Raw genomic sequence first — 25,762 nt, 5'->3', positions numbered from 1 at the left:
ACGGTGGTGAACCTATAGCACACGTGCCACAGGAGGCACGCAAAGCCCTCTGTCGGTGTGTGAGTCAAGTCCCCCAGCAGGGTTGTTTTTCTAAACTAAAACCTCAGTATTCAGGTTTAGTTGCATTGTTGGCACTTTGCAGTGAATAAGAGGGTTTTGGGTTGCAGTTTGGGTACTCTTGTCTCTAAAAGGTTCACCATCACTGCCTTAGAATCAAATATACTTTTTTTTTGGTCTTCGCAGGTGAAAAGCCAGATCCTGACCAAACATTTAAATTAACATCTATACAGAACTTTAGCAACTGTCTGCCTAACTCTTGTACAACACTAGTATCTAATCATAGTTTATCTCATAGACAGCCTGAGACCGTTCTTACAGAAACACCCCAGGACACAATTGTAAGTGTATCTACTCTAATGTTCAAAATATTATGAAAACTAAAAAGAATGATTATGTAGTAATGTATCATGGCTAACATGGTAGAAATTTTCTCTTTCAGGAGTTAAACAGACTGAACTTAGAATCTTCCAATTCAAAATATTCCTTGAATACAGATTCCTCTTACATTGATTCAGCTGTAATTTCACCAGATACTGTCCCTCTTGGAACAGGAACTTCTATATTATCTAAACAGGTTCAAAATAAACCAAAAACTGGTCGAAGTTTATTAGGAGGACCAGCTGCCCTTAGCCCATTAACCCCAAGGTAAGCTATACAAAAGGTACTTTAATGTGTGTTACAATATTAAATGATCTTCTAATGATGTATATGATTAGTAATACAAATTAATATGAACAGCCAGTTTTGTTAAATCACTGGAAACAGAGGCATTCTGATTTAGAAAATGAAGTAAAGTAAAAGTACATGTGATAAAAATTTAATACTAAATAGAGAAATTTTTAAAACTCTTAAATATACCTCATTTAACTACTATATGCATTAAAAGATAGTACAGTCTTTATGGCTGCACATCAGCAGATACCAGTGAAACCCTGGAAATGTTGATAAGCTATTTAATCATTGCAACATTATTGTTAAAGTACGTTTCTCTAGAACATGGAAGAAGCATTGGCACCTATCAGTGTGAAGTTAGCAGAGATATAGATGTCTGTGCGTATGTGTAAGATGCTATCCCAGAGGATACATAAAAAGTTATGTGCTACGGGCTGGGGATTTAGCTCAGTGGTTCCACTGCCTGCCTCCCAAGCGCAAGGTCCAGAGTTCAATCCCCGGTAACAACAACAACAACAAAAAAGTTATGTGCTAGAACACATTGTGTGAATGGAACCTTGGGGCCAAGGAACTACCAGAATAGCATACCCATGAGATTTCAGTATCATTAAAGTATCATTAATAGCATACTCATGAGATTTCAGTATCATTGGATGATTATGTTGATAATTATTAGATAATTATTCAGTGATCTTCAGGGACATTGTTTCCATAATTGTGTCTAAGTTCCACAGAGTCCAAGAATTTGAAGTCATTTGATCACTTGGATCTTAGCTTTTAAAAAGCCACTGTTCTTTACTTCTAACAAATCTGACATCTGTAGTTCTTGCTCCATTTAGTTCCTTGTTTCTTTATTTTTATTTTTAAATTTTAATTATGGAGGGTGGAGTCGTCTACAGTCAGAGTTTATTTTTAATCTGCCCCCCAGGTCCTCACTGCCCCCAGACTGATTTGCCATTCTCTTCCTTTTAGACCTTCTAATTTAAGTATACTGCTGCTTTATATATGCCTTGATGACTTTTTGACACCTTGATTTCAACCTCTTCTCAGTTTTGGGATTTTGCCATTAGAAACCCCAAGTCCTGGAGATGGATCCTATTTACAAAACTACACTAATACACCTTCTGTAATTGACGTGCCATCTACCGGAGCCCCTACCAAAAAGGTATTTTTCATGTGAAATGCAGTTTTGGTATTGATTTGCAAAACGTTTAAAATTCCAATTTGTAAAGCTAATTAAATAATATCTGTCATAGTTTTTACTAGTTCCTACAACTGTGCATAGGTTTTGTTTCTAGTACTAGGAATTGAACCCAGGGAATGCTGATCTATACTGTACAGTATCCTTTCTCCTTTTTTTGTAAATTTTGAGAAAGAATCTCATTTTGTTTTCCATGCTGGACTCAAAGTTGTGGTCCTCCTGCCTCAACCTGCCAAGTAGCTGGGTTGCAAGTATGTACTACTATGCCTGTCTCTGTATTTGGTTTTATTATGGGTTGTTTTGTTCAGTATCATGGATCAAAGCTAGAGCTTAGTGCATAATGTTAGGCAAGCACTGTACCACTGAGCTACAGCTCCTAACCCTTGTTTTCTTAATAGCACTGAGAACATGAAAAGAATTTGCCCAGGTAAGGCAGATGTTTCTTAGGGTTTTTTAAATTTAATTTTTAAAAAAATTTGGGGGGTGCTTTTGGAGACAAGGTCTCATTATGTAGTCTAGGCTGGCCTTGAACTCACTATGTAGCCCAGGCTGGCCTCAAACTCATGGTGATCGTCCTGCCTCAGCCTCCAAGCTGGGATTATAGATGTGTGCCACCATACCCAGTATTTCTTGGGTTTTTGTAATTCTTTTTGTTTTTTGAGATAGGGTCTCAATGTGTAGCTCAGTTTGACCTTGAACTTGATGCTCAAGATCCTGTTGCCTCCCAAGTTCTGAGATTAGAGGCATGTGCCACCATGCCTGACCCCAGATATTCCTAATAATAAGATTTTCTGGCTGGATCCTCATAGATAGGCAGTAAAAGTGAAAATATTTTATAGTGTCCTTATTAATGGGGCAATAGATTTCTTGAGGCTCTTTTAATAAATTTTTATATATATAGATATATGGCAATCCATTATTTGTGGTACTGGGTATCATCTGTGACAGTTAAATTATGTGTTTAAAATGTATATTGCCGGGGATTTAGCTCAGTGGTTCCGCTGCCTGCCTCGAAACTGAAAGGACCCAAGTTGAATCCTCAGTACCAAAAAAAAAAAAGTATATTGCCATGCTTAATGTTTAAGAAATGGAAACTCTATCTGGATGTAGTGGTGCACCCCTGTAAACCCATCACTTGGGAATCTGATGCAGGATTCAAGGTCATCTTGGTCTGTCTACATAGTGAGTTCATGGCCAGCATAGATTATAGAATGAGACCCTCTTTCCAAAGAAAACAAAAAGAAAAAAAATGGAAACTAAATAAGTCATACTAATACATAAGTAACAGATGTTGGCCTTTTACTAGCCTAGAAATATACTTCTATTTAGTCTTTTACCCCTGAATATCCTTATTCTGCAAAAATTCCAATCTAGAATCGCTTCTTAGTAAGCAGTAATGGGAACTCCAAGAGTAGTAAAAAGGAACTGAAAAATAAATTAAGAATTGTTTTAAACCTGATTGTTTTAAAAGTTTAGAGCTAAGTGAGCTATGATGGTGCACACCTGTAATCCCAGCACTCAGGAGGCTGAGGCAGGAGGATCACTTCGAATTTGAGGCTAGCCTGAACTATGTAATATGTAGCAAGAGATCCTGTCTCAAAAAAAAGTTGGGCATGGTAGTGCATGCCTGTAATCCTAGCACTTGGAAGCCTAAGGCAAAAGGATTGCCACAAATTCAAGGCCAACCTGAGCCACATAGTGAGTTCAAGACCAGCCTGAGCCAAAAAATGAGACCCTATCTCAAAAACTAATAAATACATGTAGTGAAGTATCTCCTGTTATAATGTTAGAGGAGTGAGCTATAATTGGGGGAGTTCGTTTATTTCTATTATGAAGTAGAATGGTAGCATTCTAGGTGAAGTAGGCCAAATCCAAAAGAGCTATAGCAACCCAAAAATAAAAGATGTAGTGTCCAAATAACGAAAGCCACCTACAAACTCATCATCTGGCTCTGTTCTCTTCTTACCATATCATAAAACAGTTGCAGAAAAGTTACGTATGTAAGTACATGCAGTATTACCTAAAAGTATCAGGCCAAGTAATGAATATAGTACATAGGTGGGGTTTTTTGGGGGGGGGGGTTGGTACTGGGGATTTAACTCAGGACTTTGAGTTTGCGAGGCAGGCATGGTGCCACTGAACTAAATCCCCAGCCCTCATAGTTCTTTGATAAATAAGAATTAACTTTGTCCCTTGAGTGATTATATAGGTCCCAATTTGGGAAGCAGGAGAAAAGATTATATAGTTTTATTTTGAAATAGTAGTAGATGAGACTGAAGTATTCAGTGGATAGTCAGTCATAGGTCAAAGAATATATATCTGATGGTAGATATAATAAATGTCCCAGCATTCATTATGGGAGAGTCATAGTAAATGTCTCTCTTGGAGAGAAAGTAGCTAAGGAACACAAGAGTACACCTAATTTTATTTTTTAATTTATTTTATTTTTTTATATTTTTGGTACTGGGGATTGAACTCAGTAACTTGCACTTGCAAGGTAGCCATGGTTCCACTGAGCTAAATGCCTGGCCCCAGAGTATACCTAATTTTAAAAAGTAGAAGGAAAAGCCAATAAATGAAATGGGAGGATAATCATGCTAGTGTACTATTTTGTAAGTTACATAAAGTTTCAAAAAGAGGATAACAATTGATATTGAATACAGGAAAGACTAAGACCTTTATATCTAGTGGAAAAGTGATTATTAGCAAATATTTATAATAACACAATTTGAGAATTATATTACAGCATATCAAGATAACTTTAAATTTTAAAGAAAATTATCTAGCAGTTAAAAAACTGTTAATATTGGGCTGAGAATTTAGCTTGGTGGTTCCACTGCCTGCCTTGCAAGCACAAAGTCCTGAGTTGGATCCCTGGTACCAAAAACAAAAAAACCCTTAATATCATAGATCAAAAAATGAGTAAGTATTTAAAACTAAGTAGTGAAAATAAATAAAAATAATAAATTGGAGAACACAAAAGAAACAAGCTTTTTTTTCCCCCCAAGAGAACAGAAACCAGTTAATGAAAGATTGAAAACCTAAAGAAGAAATGATAACTGTAAAGAGCAATATCCTGGGCCGTGGATTTAGCTCAGTAGTTTTGTCGCCTGCTGCACAAGCACAAGTAACCGAGTTCAATCCCCGGTACAAAAAAAAAAAGAGCAATATCCTTAGAATTTGGAAAGTAGGGCCAGGGATTTAGCTCAATGGCACCGCTCCTGCCTCTTAAGCACAAGATCCTGAGTTCTATCCCTAGTGCTGCGGGGAGGAGGGGGGAGTTGGAAAGTAATCAGATGATTCTTTTTTTTTTTTAAATCTAGTCCTCTTCTGTAGAACTGTTAAGTGCCAAAGGAGTGTAAAATCTTGCTGTCTTGTTTTTTAGGTATAGAAAGTTAAATTACAAATCTTATTATATACTGAAAACATGTACTAATAAAAATTTTAAAGAATAAATAAACTATAAATCATGAGAATAGTATCTTGCTTAAAAATTTTTAGGGCCAGGGATTTAGCTCAGTGGTGCCACCCCCTGCCTTGCAAGAGCAAGGTCCCGAGTTTGATCCCTGGTACAAAAAAAATTTTTTTTCAGCACTTAGCACCAAATAGAAAAGGTATGTAATAAATGGAGATGATCACAGTGAGAAAAAGGAATAGCTTCTGAAATTTTGAGCCTTTTCTTTCAAACTAGAGTGAATAATGAAAGGTTAATAGAGAAGTAAAAATGCTGGTTAAAGTGTGGAAGTTGATGATCATATTAATATAACAGCAGTGACAGAAATAAGGTTATTAATAGTTTGTGTTTTAAAATAAGTTTATCTTATGAACTCTTTCATGGGAAAATGGATCATAATGTCTTTTATCATTTACAGTGCAATCTGTAATCACAAACCTTAAACTTTTTGTTTTACAGTCTGTTGCCAGAATCGGCCAAACTGGAACAAAGTCTGTCTTCTCACAAAGTGGAAATAGTCGGGAGGTTACTCCAATTCTTGTTGCACAAACACAAAGTTCTGGTCCACAAACAAGGTATTTATCATGGTGTTATCAGTTGGTATTGTTCATCCTTTCTTGCTGTAAAATTTGATTCTTATTTCTTCAGTTTAAGCAAATATTAACTCACAAAAATACGTAAAATTTGTAAGTTACTGAAAAAACTAGTGGAATTTTTAGTGGTCTTATATTGTTCTCTTTTTTTGGTACTGGGATCGAACTCTGAACCTTGAGCTTGCGAGGCAGGTGCCGGCACCACTGAGCTAAATTCCCAGCCCTTTAGTTGTCTTATAATGTAAATAAGACAATAGTCACAATAGCCTTTTAATTTACTTTAATTGCCTCATGGGTTTGTTTAAAATAGTCATTCTAAACACTCTTTTAAAATAATTTTCTTGGCTGAATATGATGACGTATGCCTTTAACCCTAGCACTCAGGAGGCTAAGGCAGGAAGATCTCCCAAGTGTTCAAGGCCAGGGCCGGGAGATTTAGCTCAGTGGTTCCGCCTCCTGCCTCACTATCAAGATCCCGAGGTACTGAAAAAAAAAAAAAAAAAAGTTCAAGGCCACCCTGGACTACATAGCAAGACCCTATCTCAAAATAAATCAAAAATAACAACAACAACAATAATAATTTTCTTCTCATGACTTTCTCTGCAGATCAGATACATAGGTTTAATTCATCCCTCCCCCCAGCATGCAGTTCAATACATAGATCATAAGACTAACTTTCAAATCTTCAAATACAGAAATCTTAAAACAGTCTTAAATGATGAAAGCATAAATGTGCACATACTCTTACTATCTAAAAGGCCTCAGTGTTCATAATATAAGGGTGGAGTCTAATCTTGAGTGCCAATAGTGTCTGCCTGAGGTTATTATGACAAGTAATTTGTAGCCTCCTACAGAGCAATATTATATAGGCTGAGTATATGCTAATTCTAGAGAATATATAACTGAACAGCTATACTGACTTATTATAATAAGTATCACCTATTAATAATTTTCTATTGTTTGTATTGTTGATACCATTATCTGCCAACTTGCCTGGATTCATTTTCTTTCTTTTATTTTTTTTTTCTGGTACCAGGGATTAAACTCAGGTCCTTGTGCTTACCAGGAAGGCATGGCACCACTGAGCTACATCCCTGGGCCTCGTTTTCTAAAGCTGCCATTATACGGGTTGAGCATCCCTAATACAAACATTTGAACCACCCTGAAATCTGAAACTTTTTTTTTTCTTTGCTGTACTGGAAAATGAACCTAGGACTTTATGCATGCTGCGCAAGTGCTCTTCCACTGGCACCGCCACCCCTTTTTATTTTATTTTGAGACAGAATATCTTAAATTGCTGAGGCTGGCCTCAAATTTGTGATCCTTCTGCCCCATTCTCTTGAGTAGCTGGAAATACAGACATGGGCTACTATGCTAATGTGAGATCTGAAAGTTTTTAAATGCCAATATAACACTCAGTGTCAGGTTTTGGAAGTTTAGGTTTCCGATTTTTGAATTAGGAATAATAGTGAACCATAAAGTCTGTTATACAAATATTACAAAATCCAAATATCTGAAATCTCTGACTTCTGGTCCTAAGCCTTTTTGGATAAAGTGTAGTCAACTTGTATAAAGAAGTGGGTAGCTTAAAACAACAGAATTTATTTTATTTTTTTCTCATTTTTCTTTGCTTTTTTCTTTTCCCCTACACGTCCTTTTGCAGCTGTCTCTCACAATTTTAAAGCCCATAAATTTGAAATCAAGGTGTTGGCAGGGCCAGTCTTCCTCCAAAGCTTTTAGGGGATTATCCTTCCATGCCATTTCCAGCTTCTTTTTTGTTGTTGTTTTGTACCAGGAATCGAACTCGGGTCCTTGCATCCTTGCACTTACCGGGCAGGTGGTGGAACCACTGAGCTAAATCCCGGCCCACCATTTCCAGCTTCTGATAACCAGGCCTTGTTGGCTTGTGACAGAATAATTCAGCATCTACTTCTATCTTCACACGGCTATCTTTCCTGTGTGTCTTATCTAGATTTTTGTTTGTTTGTTTATTATGTTTTTTGTTTTTGAGACTGGGTCTCACTATGTAATTCAGGCTAGCCTTGAACTCACTAGATAGCTCAGGCAGGCCTCTAATTCATGGTGAGATCTGAGATCCTCCTGCCTTAGTGCTGGGTCAAACTTGTGATCCTCCTGCCATAGCCTCCCAGAGTACTGGGATTACAGATGTACATCACAGTGCACAGCCATATTGTTTCTTCAGATACTTTTAATATTCATGTTCCTTTTTCTTTCTGGAACTCCAAGCACATGTATATTAGATTGCTTGAAGTTGTCCACACTTCACCAGTACATACTATGTTCATTTTTGTTTCTAGTCTTTTTCCTCTGTGTGTTTTATTTTTGACAATATTTATTTATTGCCATGAGTTCAAATTAATCTCTCGTCTATAGTGTCAGATATATTGCTGTTTTGGCTTTTCATCACTGTGACCAAACACCCAAGAAAAAGGAGGAAAGATTTATTTTGGCTCATTGTTTCAGTCCATAGTCAGTTGGCTCCATTGGTTTTAGGCCTATGGAAGGCAGAAACATCATGGCAGAAGGGCCAGGCAGAAGAAAGCTGCTTCACGGCAGCCAGGAACCAGACAAAGTACTTTATAAAAGAATCAGAAGAGGCTGTTCACCAGATATAGTCCCTGAGGTCACACCCCCGTGATCCACTCCCTTTGACTAGGCCCCACTTCCTGTTTCCATCATATCCTAATACCATCAAATTACATCTCATCAGTGGATTAATCCACAGATAAAACTAGAGCCTTCATGATTGAATCATTTCCCAAAAAGCCCATCAGGTGGTAACCAAGCCTTCAACATACTGCGCATTTGGGGGAACATAGAACCATAACATCTGTTACTCTTACCTATTGTTTTTCTTGTATTGTTTTGCTTTTTTGAATCTCAAGGCATTCTTTTTTCATCTCTAGAAGGTTAATTTGGTTGTCTCCTCGTGCATGCTTTCTTCTACTTTTTTTAAACATATATAATATGTTGTTAGTTCTTTTAATGTTCTTGCCTACCAAGTCTGTTCCTGTTTTTTTTTTCTAGTTCTGTTTCTTATTGATTGGTTTTTCTCTTCATTATAGATTGTATATTCCCGCTTGTTTATATGCTTAATATGTGTAGATTGGATGCAAGTTATGATAAACTTTGAATGCTGGATTTTTGTGGGGTCCCGCCTCCTCTTTTAGGTATTTTTGTTTTGTTTTGGGATGCAGTTATTGGAAACAGCTTGATCCTTTCAAGTCTTGCTTTTTAAATTTTTTTAGGTAGGACAAAGCAAGCCATTGCTATAGAATAAGTTTTCCCAACTATTGAGACAGTCAGTACCTATTGAGTACTCTTGAAAATGGTCTGTTGAGTCATGAGTTTTCTTTCCTCTGCCTATTGATCATATTCCTAGCCAGGGGTGAGCTCCAAGAATTGATCTGCCTGTTCCTTTCAGTAGTTCTTTCTCTAGATTTGTATGGATTCTTTACTGTAATATCATTCTGAAGCTAATCACTTGGTCTTAGCACAGGTTAAGGTCACAGTCCCCAATAAGAACTGTTTGAACTGAGGATAGGCACATAGTTCCCTGGGCCATCCCCCGTTTCTGGCCAACTAAATACATATTTGATTATTCCCACTAGCCTCTCATATTTAGTAATTTGCTAGAAAAATTCACAGAACCCAGGAAGGTGCTATTCTTAACATTACAATTTTGTTATAAAGCATACAAATTAGGACCAGATAAATTAAGAGACCTGTAGAATAAGGTCTCTGGAGGATACCAAACACAAATCTTTTGCATCTCTCACGTGGAATCAGAACACAAGGACACATCATCCTCCAAGTACATCAGTATACAGACCAGGAATTTCAACTAAGCTGTGATGTTTAGAGATTTTATGGGGGTTTAATGATTTAGGCCTGATTGATGTAATCATTACTGGGAATATAACTGAACTCAGTTACCAGCCATCCTGCCCTTCCTGGAAGAGGTCAGGCTGAGGTCACCTGTCTTAAAGTCCTCACTCTAATCACATGGGAGATCTTCCCAGCATGACTAGCCTCAACATTTTCTGCACATAAATTATCACCTAAAACTCATTTCTATAAACTTTCCAAGGTATTTTTTGCTAATTATCAGAACACATTTAAAAACCATGAAACAGAGCCGGGGATTTAGCTCAGTGGTTCTGCCGCCTGCCTCAAAAGTGCAAGGACCTGAGTTCGATCCCCACTACCAAAAAAACCCCATGAAACAATGATTCAATTTACATGAACTTTTTTTAAGGTGTTACTATAATAGCACATAATCACATATTATGATGCTGATGGTAGAGCCTGATTTAAACCTTGGCAGTCTGACTCTAGAACATATTCCTTTCATTGTCCAAGGATTCATTGGTCATATCATATGAAATCATACATAATGCATACATAAACATACATGTCTTTTCTTAAATTCAGTTATTGTGCTTCAGTTTTCTGGTGCCTCAGACCTTGAGCATTCTTGTTTTCTTTTTTCAGATGGAACTGTGCAGCTAACACAACTCTAAGAAAAATTTTAAGAAGAGTTTGTCTTCTCTAACCTCCCCCCCAGAACACTTAATGTTTTTACTTTTATATACTATCACAAGATTGTGTTACCCTCATGCAGTCTTCCTATAAATTGCCCCATGCTATGAAATTCTTTCCACATCTTAGCAAAACTTTTTTTCTGTAATTAGGTAATCATATTGACAAAATATAACTCACTTTAAAAGCATATATGCTAAAATAGTTGTTCCTACCAAATACAGATTATTGTACTTTTAAAAATGAATTTGTCGGGCCGGGGATTTAGCTCAGTGATTCCACCACCTGCCTCACAGGCTCAAGGTCCCGAGTTCGATCCCCAGTACCAAAAAAATAAAAATTAAAAAAATAATAATAATTTGTCTGGGCCAGGCGTGGTGGCACACACCTATAATCCCAGCACTCAGGAGGCTGAGGCAGGAGAATCTCCATGAGTTCGAGGCCAGGCTGGGCTACATAGTGAGTTCAGGGCCAACCTGGACTACAAAGGGAGACCCTGTCTCAAAAAAACCAATACAGAGCTGGGGATTTAGCTCAGTGGTGCACTGCCTCACAAGTGTAAGGTCTTGGATTTGATCCCTGGTACCAGGGAAAAAAAGAAAAAGAATTGCGCAGTCAGCTGTGGTGGCACATGCCTGTAATTCCAGCATGTGGAAAGCGGATTACACATAGTGGGGCCCTGTTTCAAAAAAAAAAAAAGTTTGGTCAACTCAATATCTTTTGAAAGGATTAAGAATACTGTTGGATGTGCTTTATTGACTGGTCAGCATGTCTTATTTTTAGAAACTTCTTTATCCCTGACAGGTAACTAGTAGATTCCCCATAAATTTATTTTATTTTATTTTATTTTATTTATTTATTTTTTTGGTACTGGGGATTGAACTTGGGACCTTGCACTTGCAAGACAGGGGGTGGAGCCACTGAGCTAAATCCCTGGCCCCCCTATTAATTATTAAGAGTTTAGTTTTAACTCTCAATTAAATCATTTCAGGTTTGAAGTTTGCCTGCTTTCTAAGATTGGAATTCTTATATCTTAGGGTTTACCTTTTAAAGTAAAAATGTATCCAAGTGCCATTAGAGTCCTTTGATTCTAAGTAGAATAATCCTTTGATATAGCTATTTGAATTTACAGGGAAATGATTTCTCCTGTTGGTCTAGTGGTATTTATTTGTTGATAGATACCTCAATTTGTATAATCCGTGCCCAACTATCTTTTCTTCATTTTCTCTAACTTTGTGTAATTACAAATGTGATGATTGATTTATAAGTGTGTTGTGTATTGATCCAGAATATTTTTATGGATTGAGTTCAAATGACTAGTTTCATTTAGTGTGAAGATCTATGCTATGCTATATCATTTATGCTGTTTATACTAATAGTTTTTAAATGCTGAGTTTTCATGGAGAAACAAGAAAGGAACTAACAAACTCATCAATTTTAAAGTCCCTACATGCTGAATGCTTTTTTTTTTCCAGTATGAGGGATAGAACCCAAGGAAATTTTACCTCTGAGCTATATCCCCAGCCCCTTTTATTTTTATTTTGAGACAGTCTTCCTAAGTTGCCCAGATTGGCTTTGAACTTATGACTCTCTACCTCAGCCTCCTGAGTAGTTGGGATTATAGATGTACACCACAGTACCCAGCTGTGTATGTATATTTTTTCATATAGTTGAGCTGAGAAAATGGCCATAAACTGAGTAAAAAAATAAATGTATTCTTTTGTAATTTCTCTTAGTACAACACCTCAGGTATTGAGTCCTACAATTACATCGCCCCCAAATGCACTGCCACGAAGAAGTTCACGACTTTTTACCAGTGACAGCTCTACAACTAAGGTAACTGAAAAATTTCTGAATGTCACACTTATTTAATGTTACCTCTGCTAAATTGCCTGTTCATTGAGTATTTCACCTCTAATAACTATATACAGAGATTATTTAGAATTTTTAAAAGAAGGCTGTATAATTTTTGTGTGTTTTCTTAGTTCTTTGGTAAATATTATATAACATTTTTTAAATGACAAAACTACAGTAAAGCACATGCTTGGTTATTTAGAGAGAAGGTGGGAGAGGATGTGGCTATTAAAACATATCACAAAGGATTTCTTTGGAGTAGCTGAATAGTCCAAAGGGTGAGTGTGATGGTTAGTCGCACAGATATGTTCATGTGATAAGATTACACAGAACTGTATACACATATGCAAAAGAGTTCATATAAAAACAGAAATCTAAAGGGCCAGGGATTTAGGTCAGTGGCACCACACCGGTCTCAGTAGTGCAAGGTCCTGTGTTCAGTCCCTGGTACCACAAAAAATAAAACATTTTTTTAAAAAATCTAAATGAGGTCTGGAGTTCAGTTCATAGTTTTACATTCCAGTTTTCCGGATATGGTGCATGCTATATTATGGTTGTTTCACATGCTATTGATGTGGAAAGAGTAAATGGAAATTCTGTGTTTTCTTTCTATCTTTTGAATTATTTCATAAGTTAAAATAGAGGGCCTCATTATGCCTATATTAAATTTTCTTGGTCCATTCACAAATATGATGGGTGATTATTCTGACATCCAGATTATCAATATCATAATTTACCGTTTTGGATGCTCTGATAAAATAATAAGTGTAAAGAGCAATACTTAATGCACACTCACCTTAACCACTATTGGTTAATGCATTTTCTGTTCAGAATTGTTGCATTTAAAATTAAATGAGGGGAGGGCAGTGAAGCTCAGCCGCTCCCAGCACCTGGAAGGAAGCTCCCCGCCTCCATCCCAGGCTCCTAGGGCAGAGAAGGTGAGCCATGTGGGTGCCAGAAGCACCCCTCCCCCCGTGGAAATGAGAAGACACATAAACAAGCCTCAAAAACAGACTTCTGGATCACCTACAGCAACCCCAAAGGGAAACGAGATGGAACACTCTGATACTCAACCACCTGGACTCTGTGAACTGGCAACAAAAGAGGATCTGGGAAAAATGAAATCAGAAATAATTAACTCAGATAACAGCAAAGATTTTGCTCATGGTGCAAGACATGATTAGTAAATCTAGAGAGGACACAGATAAAAAAAATAGAGGATCTGAGGAATATGATGGAATCCCAACATAGGAAACAAATGGAATCCATAAAACACATACAAACAGATTTCCAAGAGATTAAAAACTCCATCGAAAGTCTGCGCAGCAGAATGAACCAATGTGAGGATAGAATTTCACATATAGAAGATAAGATTGCAATTAGTGAGGAGGAAAAGAAAAATTGCTTTAAAATTGTAAGGGAACACGAAAAATTAATCCAGCAGCTGCTAGACGATGCAAAGAAGAATAACGTAAGACTGATTGGAGTAATGAAGAAAGAGGAGAGAGTGCAGATGACAAAAAAAAACTGTCCACAGAAGTGATGGCAGAAAACTTCCCAAGGAGGGGAAAAGAACTTGACATACAGATAAGTGAGGCATGTAGGACTCCAGCTAGCCTTAATCAAAAAAAATCTACACATAGGCATATAATAGTTAGGATTCCAGAAATCCAACAGAAGCATAAAATTCTGCAAGCAGTTAGAAGAAAAGAAACAAATCACATACAAAGGCAAGCCCATCAGAATCACAGCAGACTTCTCAATGCAAACCCTCAAGGCAAGAAGAGCTTGGAGTGATGTATTTCAAGCCCTAAAGGAAAACAGCCCCCAACCCAGATTGATGTACCCTGCAAAACTATCTTTCAAAATTGATGGAGAAATAAGATACCTTCATGATAAAGAGCACCTGAGGAACTTCATGAATACCAAACCGGCACTCCAAAATATTTTAGACAATACCCTAGGAAAAGACAGTGAGGATCACAACGCCAGGAAACCCACCAGAATGAATCCATTGGGCATGACAAATTAAACGCAAAGGGGGAGAATCCAACAAAAAGAAAAGGTCATGACAAGGCTTTTAAAACTTTTGACTTCATCTCCCTAATGAGTGTATAATTCAATCTTGTTATTGTACTGATTAGTATTTTTCTGATTCTAGAGTTGCACACCATTCCTTGTGCTATACTGGCTATTTATAATCTTATGTCTACATTTTAATTGGGTTGTCTATTAATGAGCTCTAAGAATTCTTTATATATTCTGGTCATAGGTTATATGCATTGTAAATATGTTCTGTTTAAGGACTACTTTTCATTTTAATGATTTCATTTAAAGTTCTAAATTTTGATGGACTCTCATTTATCAATTTTTTTCTTTTATGCATCATGTTTTTTGTATCCTAGGTGGTTCTTGCCTACCCTGAATTCATAAATATTTTCCCTTATAATTTCTTCCTAGAGTTTTATACTTTTAGGCTTTCTTATTTAGGTTCATAGATCCCTTCAAGTTATTTTGATGTATGGGAAAAAAGGGTTGAGGTTAATTTTTTATATACGGATACCAGGTGTTCTAGTGCTGTTTGCAGAAAACACTATCTCTTCCTCGGCTCTTGAATCGGGTTTATATTCTATAAAATGCTAATGTTAAATAATCTTTCAAAACTCAGTGGACCATATATGTGTGGCTCTATTTCTAGATTCTCTGTTTTATTCCAATGATCTATATGTCTTTCCTTACACCAACACTGCCTTGATTACCGTAGCTTTAGAAGAAGTCTTAAAATTGGATGCTAAATGTCTTCCAACACAGTTTTTGTTTTTGTTTTTGGCTTTTCTGAGTCCTTTGTACTCCTACATAACTTAAATTTCAAAATCCAGTTCTTCATTTATAGCAAGTATACACAGACCTGAATTTTTATATATACCTTGTGTTTTCTAATCCTGCTAAATTCAAGTACAAGTTCTAGGGACTCCTAGAGATTTCTTAGTATTTTCTCTGTAGATGATCATTTCATCTACATAGAAAGATTTTGCTTCTGCCGTGCCAATCCTATCCTAGTTGTGTCATTTTATTGCCAGACTATTTTGGTGGGGACTAGGTTTCAAAGTTTAATGGACAGGTAAAGAGTAAGCATATCTGCCCTTGTTCCCCACCTTAAGGAGAAAGCATTGTATCTTCTCCATTCATGCAAGGCGTTCTCCCTGGAAGTATGGAGTACATGTCTTTAATTTGTTGAGAAGTTTCTGTTCTACTTCTAGTCTCCTGATAGCTTTTACCATGAACAGCTGTAGAATTTGGTCCAATACTTTTTCTCCAACTAGTGACAGGATCATATGGCTTTTTCCTTTCCTCTGTTAAAATGATGACTTTTGGGTTGGATCCTCCAATGCTGAACCAACGCTGCCATCCCTATAACAAAACCACTTTCTACATCCTGCCAGATCTGACTTCTAATAGTTTGTTTTGTTAGACAAATTTCTATCTATGCTCATACTTTTTTCTTCTACTATCTTTATCCAATTTTAGGATTAGTACAATCTTGAGTTCCTAAAATGAGGGGAGAAGTGTTCCTTCTTTTTTCTGCTTTAATTGTTTGATGTAATTTATCAGTTAAAATGTTTATGAGCCTGCTGTTGTCATATAGGTAGGTTTTCAAGCTAGGAATATACTTTCTTTAATAGGTGCTATTCAAATTTTATATTTCCTCCAGAGTTAGTTTCATTAATTTGTCTTCTAAATTACTTCTTAGAAGTTGTCAAATTTATTTCAAAAAAGATTTTTGTAATGTGCTTTCTATATCCTTTTAAATTCTATAAAATCTGTGGTAATGTCTCCTAGATCTTAATATTGTAATTTTAAAAATGTATAACTGATATTGTGTAACAGGAAGTAAAGGTCTAAAAGAGCAGGGGAGTTGGGAGGGGTAGGGGAAGGGAAAAAAGAGAAGAGGAAAAAAATGGAAACAAGGTCTTTGCAAATAGGGAAGGGTGGAGGGGGTGAAGGGAGGGCAAGGGAAGGGGAAAAAAATATAAGAACCAAGAGACTCATGTAATGGTACAAGATCCCAATGATGAATGTACCTGTATTTTATACCTAAAATATACCAATAAAGTTAATGGGGGAAAAAAACCCAATTAAATGAGGGGGGCCGGGGATTTAGCTCAGTGGTTCTGGCGCCTGCCTCGGAAGCACAAGGTCCCGAGTTCAATCCCTGGTACCAAAAAAAAAAAATTAAATGAGGGGCCAGAGATTTAGCTCAGTGGCACCACACCTGCCTCGCAAGCGCAAGGTCCTGAGTTCAATCCCTGATACCAAAAAATAAAATAAAATAAAAATTAAATTAAAGTAATTTGAAGACCTTTGTTTTTATAAACTTTCTTTTGAGAAAATACAAATTAACATTGAACATTTATATTTAATAGTTGACAAAGGATTGAGGGAGCAGTCTAAAATACATGAGTATAATAAGTGTGGAATTTTATTACCTTTTACAGGAGAATAGCAAAAAATTAAAAATGAAGTTTCCACCTAAAATCCCAAACAGGAAAACAAAAAGTAAAACTAATAAAGGAGGAATAACTCAACCTAACATAAATGATAGCCTGGAAATTACAAAATTGGACTCTTCCATCATTTCAGAAGGGAAAATATCCACATTCACACCTCAGATCCAGGCTTTTAATCTACAAAAAGCAGCAGCAGGTCTGTTTTAAATGTTTAATATCATCTCTGTATTTTATTTTATATGATTTTATTTTGTACTTATTTTAAGTAAATTGCTTAATGTTCATTACGTTCCCTCATTGTTTTCTGGATAGATGTTAGAATTTTTAATGGATTAGTTTGTAATTAGCTTTTCTAGAAAATTACTTTTTTTGCTTTTCTCGTTTGGTTACTATATTGTTTTCTCCTAGAAGGTTTGATGAGCCTTCTTCGTGAAATGGGGAAAGGTTATTTAGCTTTGTGTTCATACAACTGCAAAGAAGCTATAAATATTTTGAGCCACCTACCTTCTCACCACTACAATACTGGTTGGGTATTGTGCCAAATCGGAAGAGCCTATTTTGAACTTTCAGAATACATGCAAGTAAGTATAAAAACCTGTTATATATGGGCTGGGGATTTAGCTCAGTGGTTCTGCCTGCCACCTGTCTTGCAAGTGCAAGGTCCCAAGTTCGATCCCCGGTACCAAAAAACAAAACAAAACTGTTATATATGCCATTCTAGAAATAAATTTAATTAAAAGGCTTATGCTTGAGAAGGCTAGATCTAAAAGGTCAACAGTTACTATATAATGCTCATACAATTATTTTCTCAGTATTTGTAATTACTAAAATTTTTTCATTAAGAGATGAGTAATTTAAATTTTTTGTGCTTTCTTGAAATAGATTACTTGTAGAGAACAATGTCATCAATACAGTCTTAAGTGGAATACCTTATATCCTAGTGAGTTGCATTGGAAAATAATGTATTTACCATGCAATAGATATTTATAATCTAAATTATTTCTACAATATACAGGGGGTAAAGGTGTAACTCAGTGGTAGAGTGCTTGCCTGGCATGTGTGAAGCTCTGGGTTCAATTCCCAGGACCTCAAAAAAAAAACTTACACTCTAATATACAAAATAATTTACTGAGATGAATTTTTGGCCTTAATATCTTTTTATAAATTTGAATGCTATGAAGAAAATTGTATTTAATTGAGGATATAATATTCTTATCATAAGGCTTTATACTTTTAATTTTAATTAAAATTGTTGCTTTATCTGTTTATATGAGAAAAAGATGATTAACCTGAAGTCAAAGAAAATTCTAATTTCCAACTTAAATTACCTACTCCCAATTCTCCTTCCCAAAGCATTTTCTTTTCTTTTCTTTTTTTTTTTTTTTGGTACTGGGGATCAAACTCGGGTCCTTGCGCTTGCGCAGCAGGCGGCGAAACCACTGAGCCAAATCCCCAGCCCACCCAAAGCATTTTCTCATTACCATCTTCTCCTAAAATTAAAAAAAAAAAAGACTAGGGCCGGGGATTTAGCTCAGTGGTTCTACTGCCTGCCTTGCAAGCACAAGGTCCCGAGTTCGATCCCTGGTACCAAAAAAAAAAGACTATAGTAAAATTTCTTGAATATAGATTATTTAAAGTTGACAGAGTTACTTTTTTCTCTATTTGGAGTTTATTTATTCAAGATGTATTATAGTGTATGCTATGTCCTAGACTAGTGGTGGCAAACGGATGGTATGCATGCTGCAGCTGGCTATTTGTTATCATTGAAAGTTCTATAAAGTTCACCATCACTGTCCAAGACTCTCCTAGAATCTCTAATACACCTAGGCAGAAAATTTCTCTCCTCTATGGAACATACTCCATTCCAGAAAGAAACAAATGGTAAGCCAATAAAAATGTAAGGTTAGGTAGCAGAAAATCACATGAAAAAGAATGAAGTATGAAAAGGGACTGTAAAAGAGTGGTGCTGTGTTTTTGTTATTGGTTTTTTTTTAATGTGCTCAGAGAAGAAAGGTCACTTCTTTCATGAGCCGTAGAAAGATACAAGGGAGTGAGTGTGGTGTGGTGTTAAACACCTATAATCATAGCACTCTGGAGAGAAGAGGCAGGAGAATTGCAAGTTCAAGCCCAGCAAGAATCTGTATCAAGGGCCAGGGATTTAGCTCAGTGGTTCTGCCACCTGCCTGGCAAGCACAAGGACCCGAGTTTGAGCCCTGGTACCAAAAAAAAAAAAGAATCTGTATCAAAAAAAAAAAAAGGCTGGGGGATATAGCTCAGTGTGAAGGCCCTGAGTTCAACCCATCTCATGCACATACAACATGGGGAAATGTTCTTCTGAGCAGAGAATAAATATTGAGAATATCTGTAGTTTTTGTGTGATTTTTGTATAGTGCCAAAAAGAGGTTGTAGCCAAAAAGCCTTGTTTATTGCTAGAAGTCCTGTTTTAGGAATATGAATGTTTACTTGTATACAGTGTATATACACAAATGCAAAAGCTATGTTTTAGAACCCTTTTCAGAATTACTTCTGATTTATTGTTTCACAGGTATTTTGACATACATGAATTTTATTGTTTGCCCTGGTTATAGAATAGTTACCCAAATAATTAAAGATACTTTTTAAACTTAATTTTATTGTTTCAGTTTCTTTTTCAATTTTACTTTATATCATAATCACTTTTCAGAGGAAGCAGCAGATTGTGAAAACTTTGAAACCAAAAATGTATCCATATTTATTTTTGGCTGATGGTCAGTATGTCATCTTACAATCAATCCCCATTTGAAAAACTTGTCTTTACAACTTTTAAGAGACTTTAGTGAAGTTACAAATCACCAAGCTAATCCTACATACCACATGGATATTCCTTAGAAATAAATAATCAGTTTTATAAATGTCCTTTTTAAATTTTTCTACCTTCATTTCATTAAGAACAGCTCAAATAGTCCATATTCTTTGAGAACTGTATACATGATAAGTTAATAAACTAAAAAGCTAATTTGTTTTATATAATCTAAACCTTCACACTTTGGGGAAAAGAAGCACAGTAATGAGAGCTGGGAATATGAGGAGGAAAAACATATGACTTAACAGTTGAGGAGAGCCCTCAGTTGGATCAAGGCCCAATGAAGTTAATTGGTAGATGGGAACTACAATTCTCTCAGGTAAAATGTTGGTGGTTGTGTTTCATGCTCAACATGTCAGAGGATTGGAAGCCATCTTAAGTTGTTCTGTAAAGTTTTCAACTCAACCTCTTGGTAAATCAATGCAAAAATAGGTTTTGTGCTACATAGGACATTTTAAAAAAATCTTTTCTGGAAAAATTCTGTAAAGCTATTATTAAAACTTGAAAATGTGGCATTTTGATTTTGTTGTTGGGGGGTTTTTTGTTTGTTCGTTCGTTTGTTTGTTTGTTTGTTTTTGGTACCGGGCATCAAATTCGGGACCTTGAGCTTGCGAGGCAGGTGCTGGAACCACTGAGCTAAACCTCCTGCCCCAGTTGTTGTTTGTTTTAACTACGTAGTCCAGACTAGCTTGCTGAATTGTCCATGCTGGCCTGAAACTCACTGAGTTGTAGGGATTGACTTCAAACTTGCCATCCTCCTCCTGCCTCAGCTTCTCCCTGAGCATTGGGATTATAGGTGTGTGCCATCATGGCCAATGAAAATGTGTTTTTTGAGAAGAAAGTATCAGATTTGACTTTTTAAAATTGTAACTTTCTACAGACTATTTCATTTTGGTAGAAACTTAAATTTCCAGAGCTCATGTTTTTCTTTTTGTCTTTTATGATGCTAAAGATTGAACCTAAGGCCTAACCAGCATTCTATCACTGAACTGTATCCCAAGCCCCGGAGTTCATATTCTTACCATGGTTTGTGTAAAATACTAGGTTAAATGTGATTATGATGACATCAATATTTGCACTGTCACAGAAGTTGCTCATTTTGTTCTTGTATTCTTACTGATTCACATGAAAAATCGGAATACAGGATAGCGTTTAGGTCCTGTGAAGACAGTGACCAGTGCTATCTATATATATGTAAATTGTATCAACTTCTTTTCTCTTAATTTTTTGTATTTTAGGCTGAAAGAATATTCTCAGAAGTTAGAAGAATTGAGAATTACAGAGTTGAAGGCATGGAGATCTACTCTACAACACTTTGGCATCTTCAAAAAGATGTTGCTCTATCAGTTCTTTCAAAAGACTTAACAGACATGGATAAGAATTCACCAGAGGTATACTAACAAAAACACTTTGCTTACTTAGTAACCTTTCGATTACCCTTATCAAATGGGAGATGAATCAAATACAGTCCTACATCATTTAATGACAGAGATGTATTCTCATAAATGTGTTATTAGGCAATTGAGTCATTATGCAAAACATCATAGAGTGTAATTACACAAACTAAGACAACTGTGACATCACAGGTGATATAATCTTGTGGGATCTGTTATTGACTGAAATATGACTGTTGTTCAAACACGATTTAGTATCACCTATACTTTTCTCTTTCTAGGCAAGGAACTCAGAAGAAAAGAAAGTCCTAGAATATGTGGTCCAGATTCACAAATAAAAAATGAAAAAGCAGATAATTCATTCATGATTGGTCAAGATTTGACTGTATTAAAATTGCTGTTACCAAGATTAGTGTTCATTAAGCAGAATTTATAAGGATTAAAAGAAGTGCTGATTTTACATTAAAGTAAATTAGTAATTAAAAAAAATTTTTTTTTTGGAGACAGGGTCTCACCACTATGTAGCCCAGACTGGCCTTGAACTTGCAGCGATCCTCCTGCCTCTGCCTCAGCCTCTCGAGTGCTGGTATTACAGGTGTGTGCCACCAGGCCCAGCCTAAGTTAGTAATTTTAATTGCTATTTTAAGTTATAGTTACAGTTAATTCCCATACTCCAGTTTTGTAAGAATTATATTTCAAGGCATCTCAAGAGTATTTAGTAACGCTGGACGTGGTGGCACAAATCTGTAATCTCAATGTTCTGAGAAACTGAAGCTGGAGGATTGAAAGTTCAAGCCCAGCCTGAGTGATTTAGCAAGGCAACTCTCTCTCAAAAAAAAAAAAAATTAAAGGGGCTGTCATGTAGTTCAGAGCAGAGGCCCTAGGTTCAAGGTCCAATACCCGCCCCCCAAATGACTAGGGGTGCAAGTTAAAGTTCAGCAGTGCAGTGTTTGCCCAGTATGTATGAGCTTTTAGGTTCTATCCCTGGTACAGTTTTGGGGCAGGAGGGGTGTTGTTTTGTTTTTTGTTGTTTTATGGCAATGCTGGGGATTGAACACAGGGCTTTGAGCATGCTAGGCAAGAGCCCTACCACTGAGCCACACCCCAGATCCCCCCAGTACAGTTTTTAAAAAGAATATTTAATAATGCTTTTGTAACATAGTTAGAATTAAATATAGTCACTTCTCAGTGCTCTGTGAACACTATTAATGATAACTGCACCATTTTTCTTAGTGAAATATGTGTGTATATAAATATCACACAGATTATAATCTTAAATCTTAAAAACAACTCATCCTGGTAGATTGTATTATCTTTATTTTACAAGTGAGAAAATAAGATTTAGAAGTATTGAAGTGACTTATCTAAGGCCACCCTACTAATAGGTGCCAGTGGTGGAATTCCAATTCTTAACTCTCCTCAGAGCTGAGGCTTCCTGTGCTATACTGAACCTCCATCACAGTCTCTGTCCTCTGATCATCTTTATAAGAGCTGAGAACCACCTTGTTCACCCTCAGTTGAAAATGTGCCTGTTGGGCAGCTCAGATGTTGAATTCACAAATGGTCAGAAAAGTATTGCAAGTATTGTTTTTGGTTTTAGCAAGTAAGCAGATTTACAAATACAGAATCCATGAATAATGAGCACAGGCTGTTTAAAGCTATTCAGTTTTTGTCTTTCTGTTCTAAGTGAGGTCTGAGGCTTGATTTTAATCATAAATTTGATTTTGCGAGAAAAGATAAATTTTTAATTATTTATTTTTTGTTTCCATCTTTTTAAGGCCTGGTGTGCTGCAGGGAACTGTTTCAGTCTGCAACGGGAACATGATATTGCAATTAAATTCTTCCAGAGAGCAATCCAGGTCGATCCAAATTATGCTTATGCCTATACTCTATTAGGGCATGAGTTTGTGTTAACTGAAGAACTAGATAAAGCATTAGCTTGTTTTCGAAATGCTATCAGAGTAAATCCTCGACATTATAATGCATGGTAAGTCCTTGGTAAGTGCTAGTGCAATACAAAGTCTCATCAATGGCTTATTTTGACAATAAAGAGATATCTAATAAAAAAAATTTCAGAATACTTGATCTATATTTTTTATTTATTTATATATGGTTCTTAATGCATTATATGTCATTTTAAAATAGTTACATTGCTAGAAAGATGGCCAAAAATCAGAAGAAAAGCCAGTTTTTGCTGACAGACGAAACCAGTCAAGTTTGCCTGTACTGGCTTCTCTTCCAACAGATAGTAGTTTTCTGTAATATTTTAAGAATTTGATTCTTTAAAAAATATATATATAGGGCCGAGGATTTGGCTCAGTGGTGCCACCGCCTGCCTCACAAGCGCAAGGTCCCGAGTTCAATCCCCCGTATCAAAAATAAAAAATAAATTTAAAATATATATATATATATATATATTCCTCTAGATGAATATAATTATTATGTATCACAAACATATACTAATTAAGAAAAAACAACCAAGCATGATGGCACACACCTGTAATCCCAGCGCTCAGAAGGCTGAGACAGGAGGATCACTGGAGTTTGAAGTCAGCCTGGGCTACATAGTGAGACCTTGTGTGAAAAAAGCAGGGCTTGCATTTGATATATAAAATACTATCTTTTTTTCTCCTTGCCTCTATATCTTTTCCTGTTCATCTTTTATCAAATTGAATTTACAAGTTAATTTTTAAAAAAGAACTCAGTTCTTAATAGGATTTATCTTCCCTTTTAAATATGTGGGATCTCTTTTGCTATTTTGCAGTAGTTAAATTCTTTTTTTGAGACCAGGTCTTGCCAGATGTAGTCCAGGCTGGCCTCAAACTCAAACTGCTGCTATCCAAGTACTGGGATTATAGGTGTGTACCACCCCACCCAGTAATAAATTTTTAGGAACTCTCCTATATCAAAAATTGTGTTATGTCCAGGCACTATGGTATACACCTGTAATCCTAGCTACTTGGAAGGCTTGAGTCGGGAATATAATTTTGAGACCAGCCTAGGCAATTTAGTACAACCCTGTCTTAAAATTTTAAAAAGATAATTAAACAGGCTAGGGATATAGCTCAATAGTAGAGCACCCCAGGTTCAGTCTCCAGTATCACATACACACACACACACACACACACACACACCCATACACACCCATACACATACACATACAGAGAAAATTGTATGAGGAGGGCTAGACTGGGGAGCTTTCACTGGGAAGAATTTAAATGCTGAATTATTTGGATAACATTAAGTATCCAGCTAAACACCAGTAAATTTATTATTCAGATTCCAAAGTCAGTAACCTTTCTTTTTTCGTTTCTACCTTTGCTATCATTAGCACAGTCTTTATACCTTTTCACCACATATAGCACCACTGTAATGATTAACAAAGCCACTCATATAATGTGCTTTTTTTCATATCCATTTGGTGCTTGCTCCTTATTATCTCTTTATGGCCAAAAGATATCTTTTTATGTATCCATACGTACTGTATTCAGTTGACATTTTGAAAATTCTTGAGAAATGCCTGTATATTAACCTGATACACTATTATATAACCTTTAACAGTTATAATTTTGAAGTCTATAAACGTAGAACATGATTTTAATATAGTAAATGGGAGGAAGGAAAGCTGTAGATAGGTACCATTATGTATCCTGTAATTACATTGATGTATATTTTTATATGCATATGGATTTGGACAAAATATGAACAGAACACTGTTAGGGGTTCAAGGTTTAGAGTCATAAATAAACAGCTAGCTAGAATCCTTATTAGTCATATAACTTTAAGCAAGTTATATAACTTTGCTGAGCCTCAGTTTCCTAATTTGAAATTGGGAATAATAACAGAACCTGTCTCCTTGATTCTCCCTAGGATTAAATGAAATAATTCATGTTAAGAATTTAGCAGAGCCAAGGACAGTAGTGCATACCTGTAGTCCCAACTACTCAGTAGGCTGAGGCAGGAGGATCACTTGAGCCCAGGAATTCAAGACTAGCCTGGGAAACATAGCAAAACTGTCTCAAAATAAAGAATTCAACAGAGTTCTTAGCACAAACACAGTAATCACTCAGTAGAAACTTGATACTAAGTCTGAAGTATGGTAGTTAAGGATTTGGTTTCTTTTTTCTCCATTATCATAATTTTGATTGATTAATTTGACTTACTGTTTTTACTTACAACAGTATCTCTTCTAAAATGGTTTAATAAAAAATAAAGTAAAATCTTTTAACAATGTTTACCATGACTGATACTTTTTGCCTCCCCTAGGAGGCCACCAGTATTTTTCCGCTGGCTTATTAAAATGCCAGATACCATGCATAGTCCATTATTAGTTGAACTAAACTAGCAGCCAAAAGTTGTAAATTTAATAATATACTGTATTTTATACTTGCAGGTATGGTTTAGGAATGATTTATTACAAACAAGAAAAATTCAGCCTTGCAGAAATGCATTTCCAGAAAGCACTTGATATCAATCCTCAAAGTTCAGTTTTACTTTGCCACATTGGAGTAGTAAGTAACTTTCTAAAATTACTGTTCTGTTATCTCCCTTTTAAAATACATTTGTTAGCCAGGTCTGATGGCACATGCCTATAACCCCAGCACCCAGGAGGCTGAGTGAG

General features: G+C 36.1%; 1 protein-coding gene across 5 annotated transcripts in view; it reads left to right on the top strand.

Moving 5' to 3' along the window:
• Positions 1-25,762, top strand: part of Cdc27 (cell division cycle 27) — a 77,285-nt gene that overhangs the window by 29,863 nt on the left and 21,660 nt on the right. For 4 of the 5 annotated variants that reach the window (XR_002390554.2, XR_002390553.2, XM_004868648.4 and 1 more), the window contains exons 6-15: positions 244-398; positions 500-705; positions 1,783-1,897; positions 5,847-5,962; positions 12,280-12,379; positions 16,894-17,101; positions 17,314-17,486; positions 20,986-21,138; positions 22,920-23,128; positions 25,535-25,652. Coding sequence is in view for 3 of the 5 variants with exons in the window: in XM_004868648.4 (XP_004868705.1) it covers positions 244-398; positions 500-705; positions 1,783-1,897; positions 5,847-5,962; positions 12,280-12,379; positions 16,894-17,101; positions 17,314-17,486; positions 20,986-21,138; positions 22,920-23,128; positions 25,535-25,652 (1,553 nt within the window). In the remaining 2 variants the exon portion in view is untranslated. The remainder of the gene's footprint in view (positions 1-243; positions 399-499; positions 706-1,782; positions 1,898-5,846; positions 5,963-12,279; positions 12,380-16,893; positions 17,102-17,313; positions 17,487-20,985; positions 21,139-22,919; positions 23,129-25,534; positions 25,653-25,762) is intronic. The other variant, XM_004868647.4, reaches the window with a different exon arrangement.

Source organism: Heterocephalus glaber, unplaced genomic scaffold (assembly GCF_053883595.1).
Source record: "Heterocephalus glaber isolate CG9 unplaced genomic scaffold, H.glaber_assembly_v1.0 deba00001813, whole genome shotgun sequence".
NCBI classification, from domain to species: Eukaryota; Metazoa; Chordata; class Mammalia; order Rodentia; family Bathyergidae; genus Heterocephalus; species Heterocephalus glaber.
The sequence above is the reverse complement of the archived record's forward strand: the minus strand, read 5'-3'. Positions and strand labels throughout refer to the sequence as shown.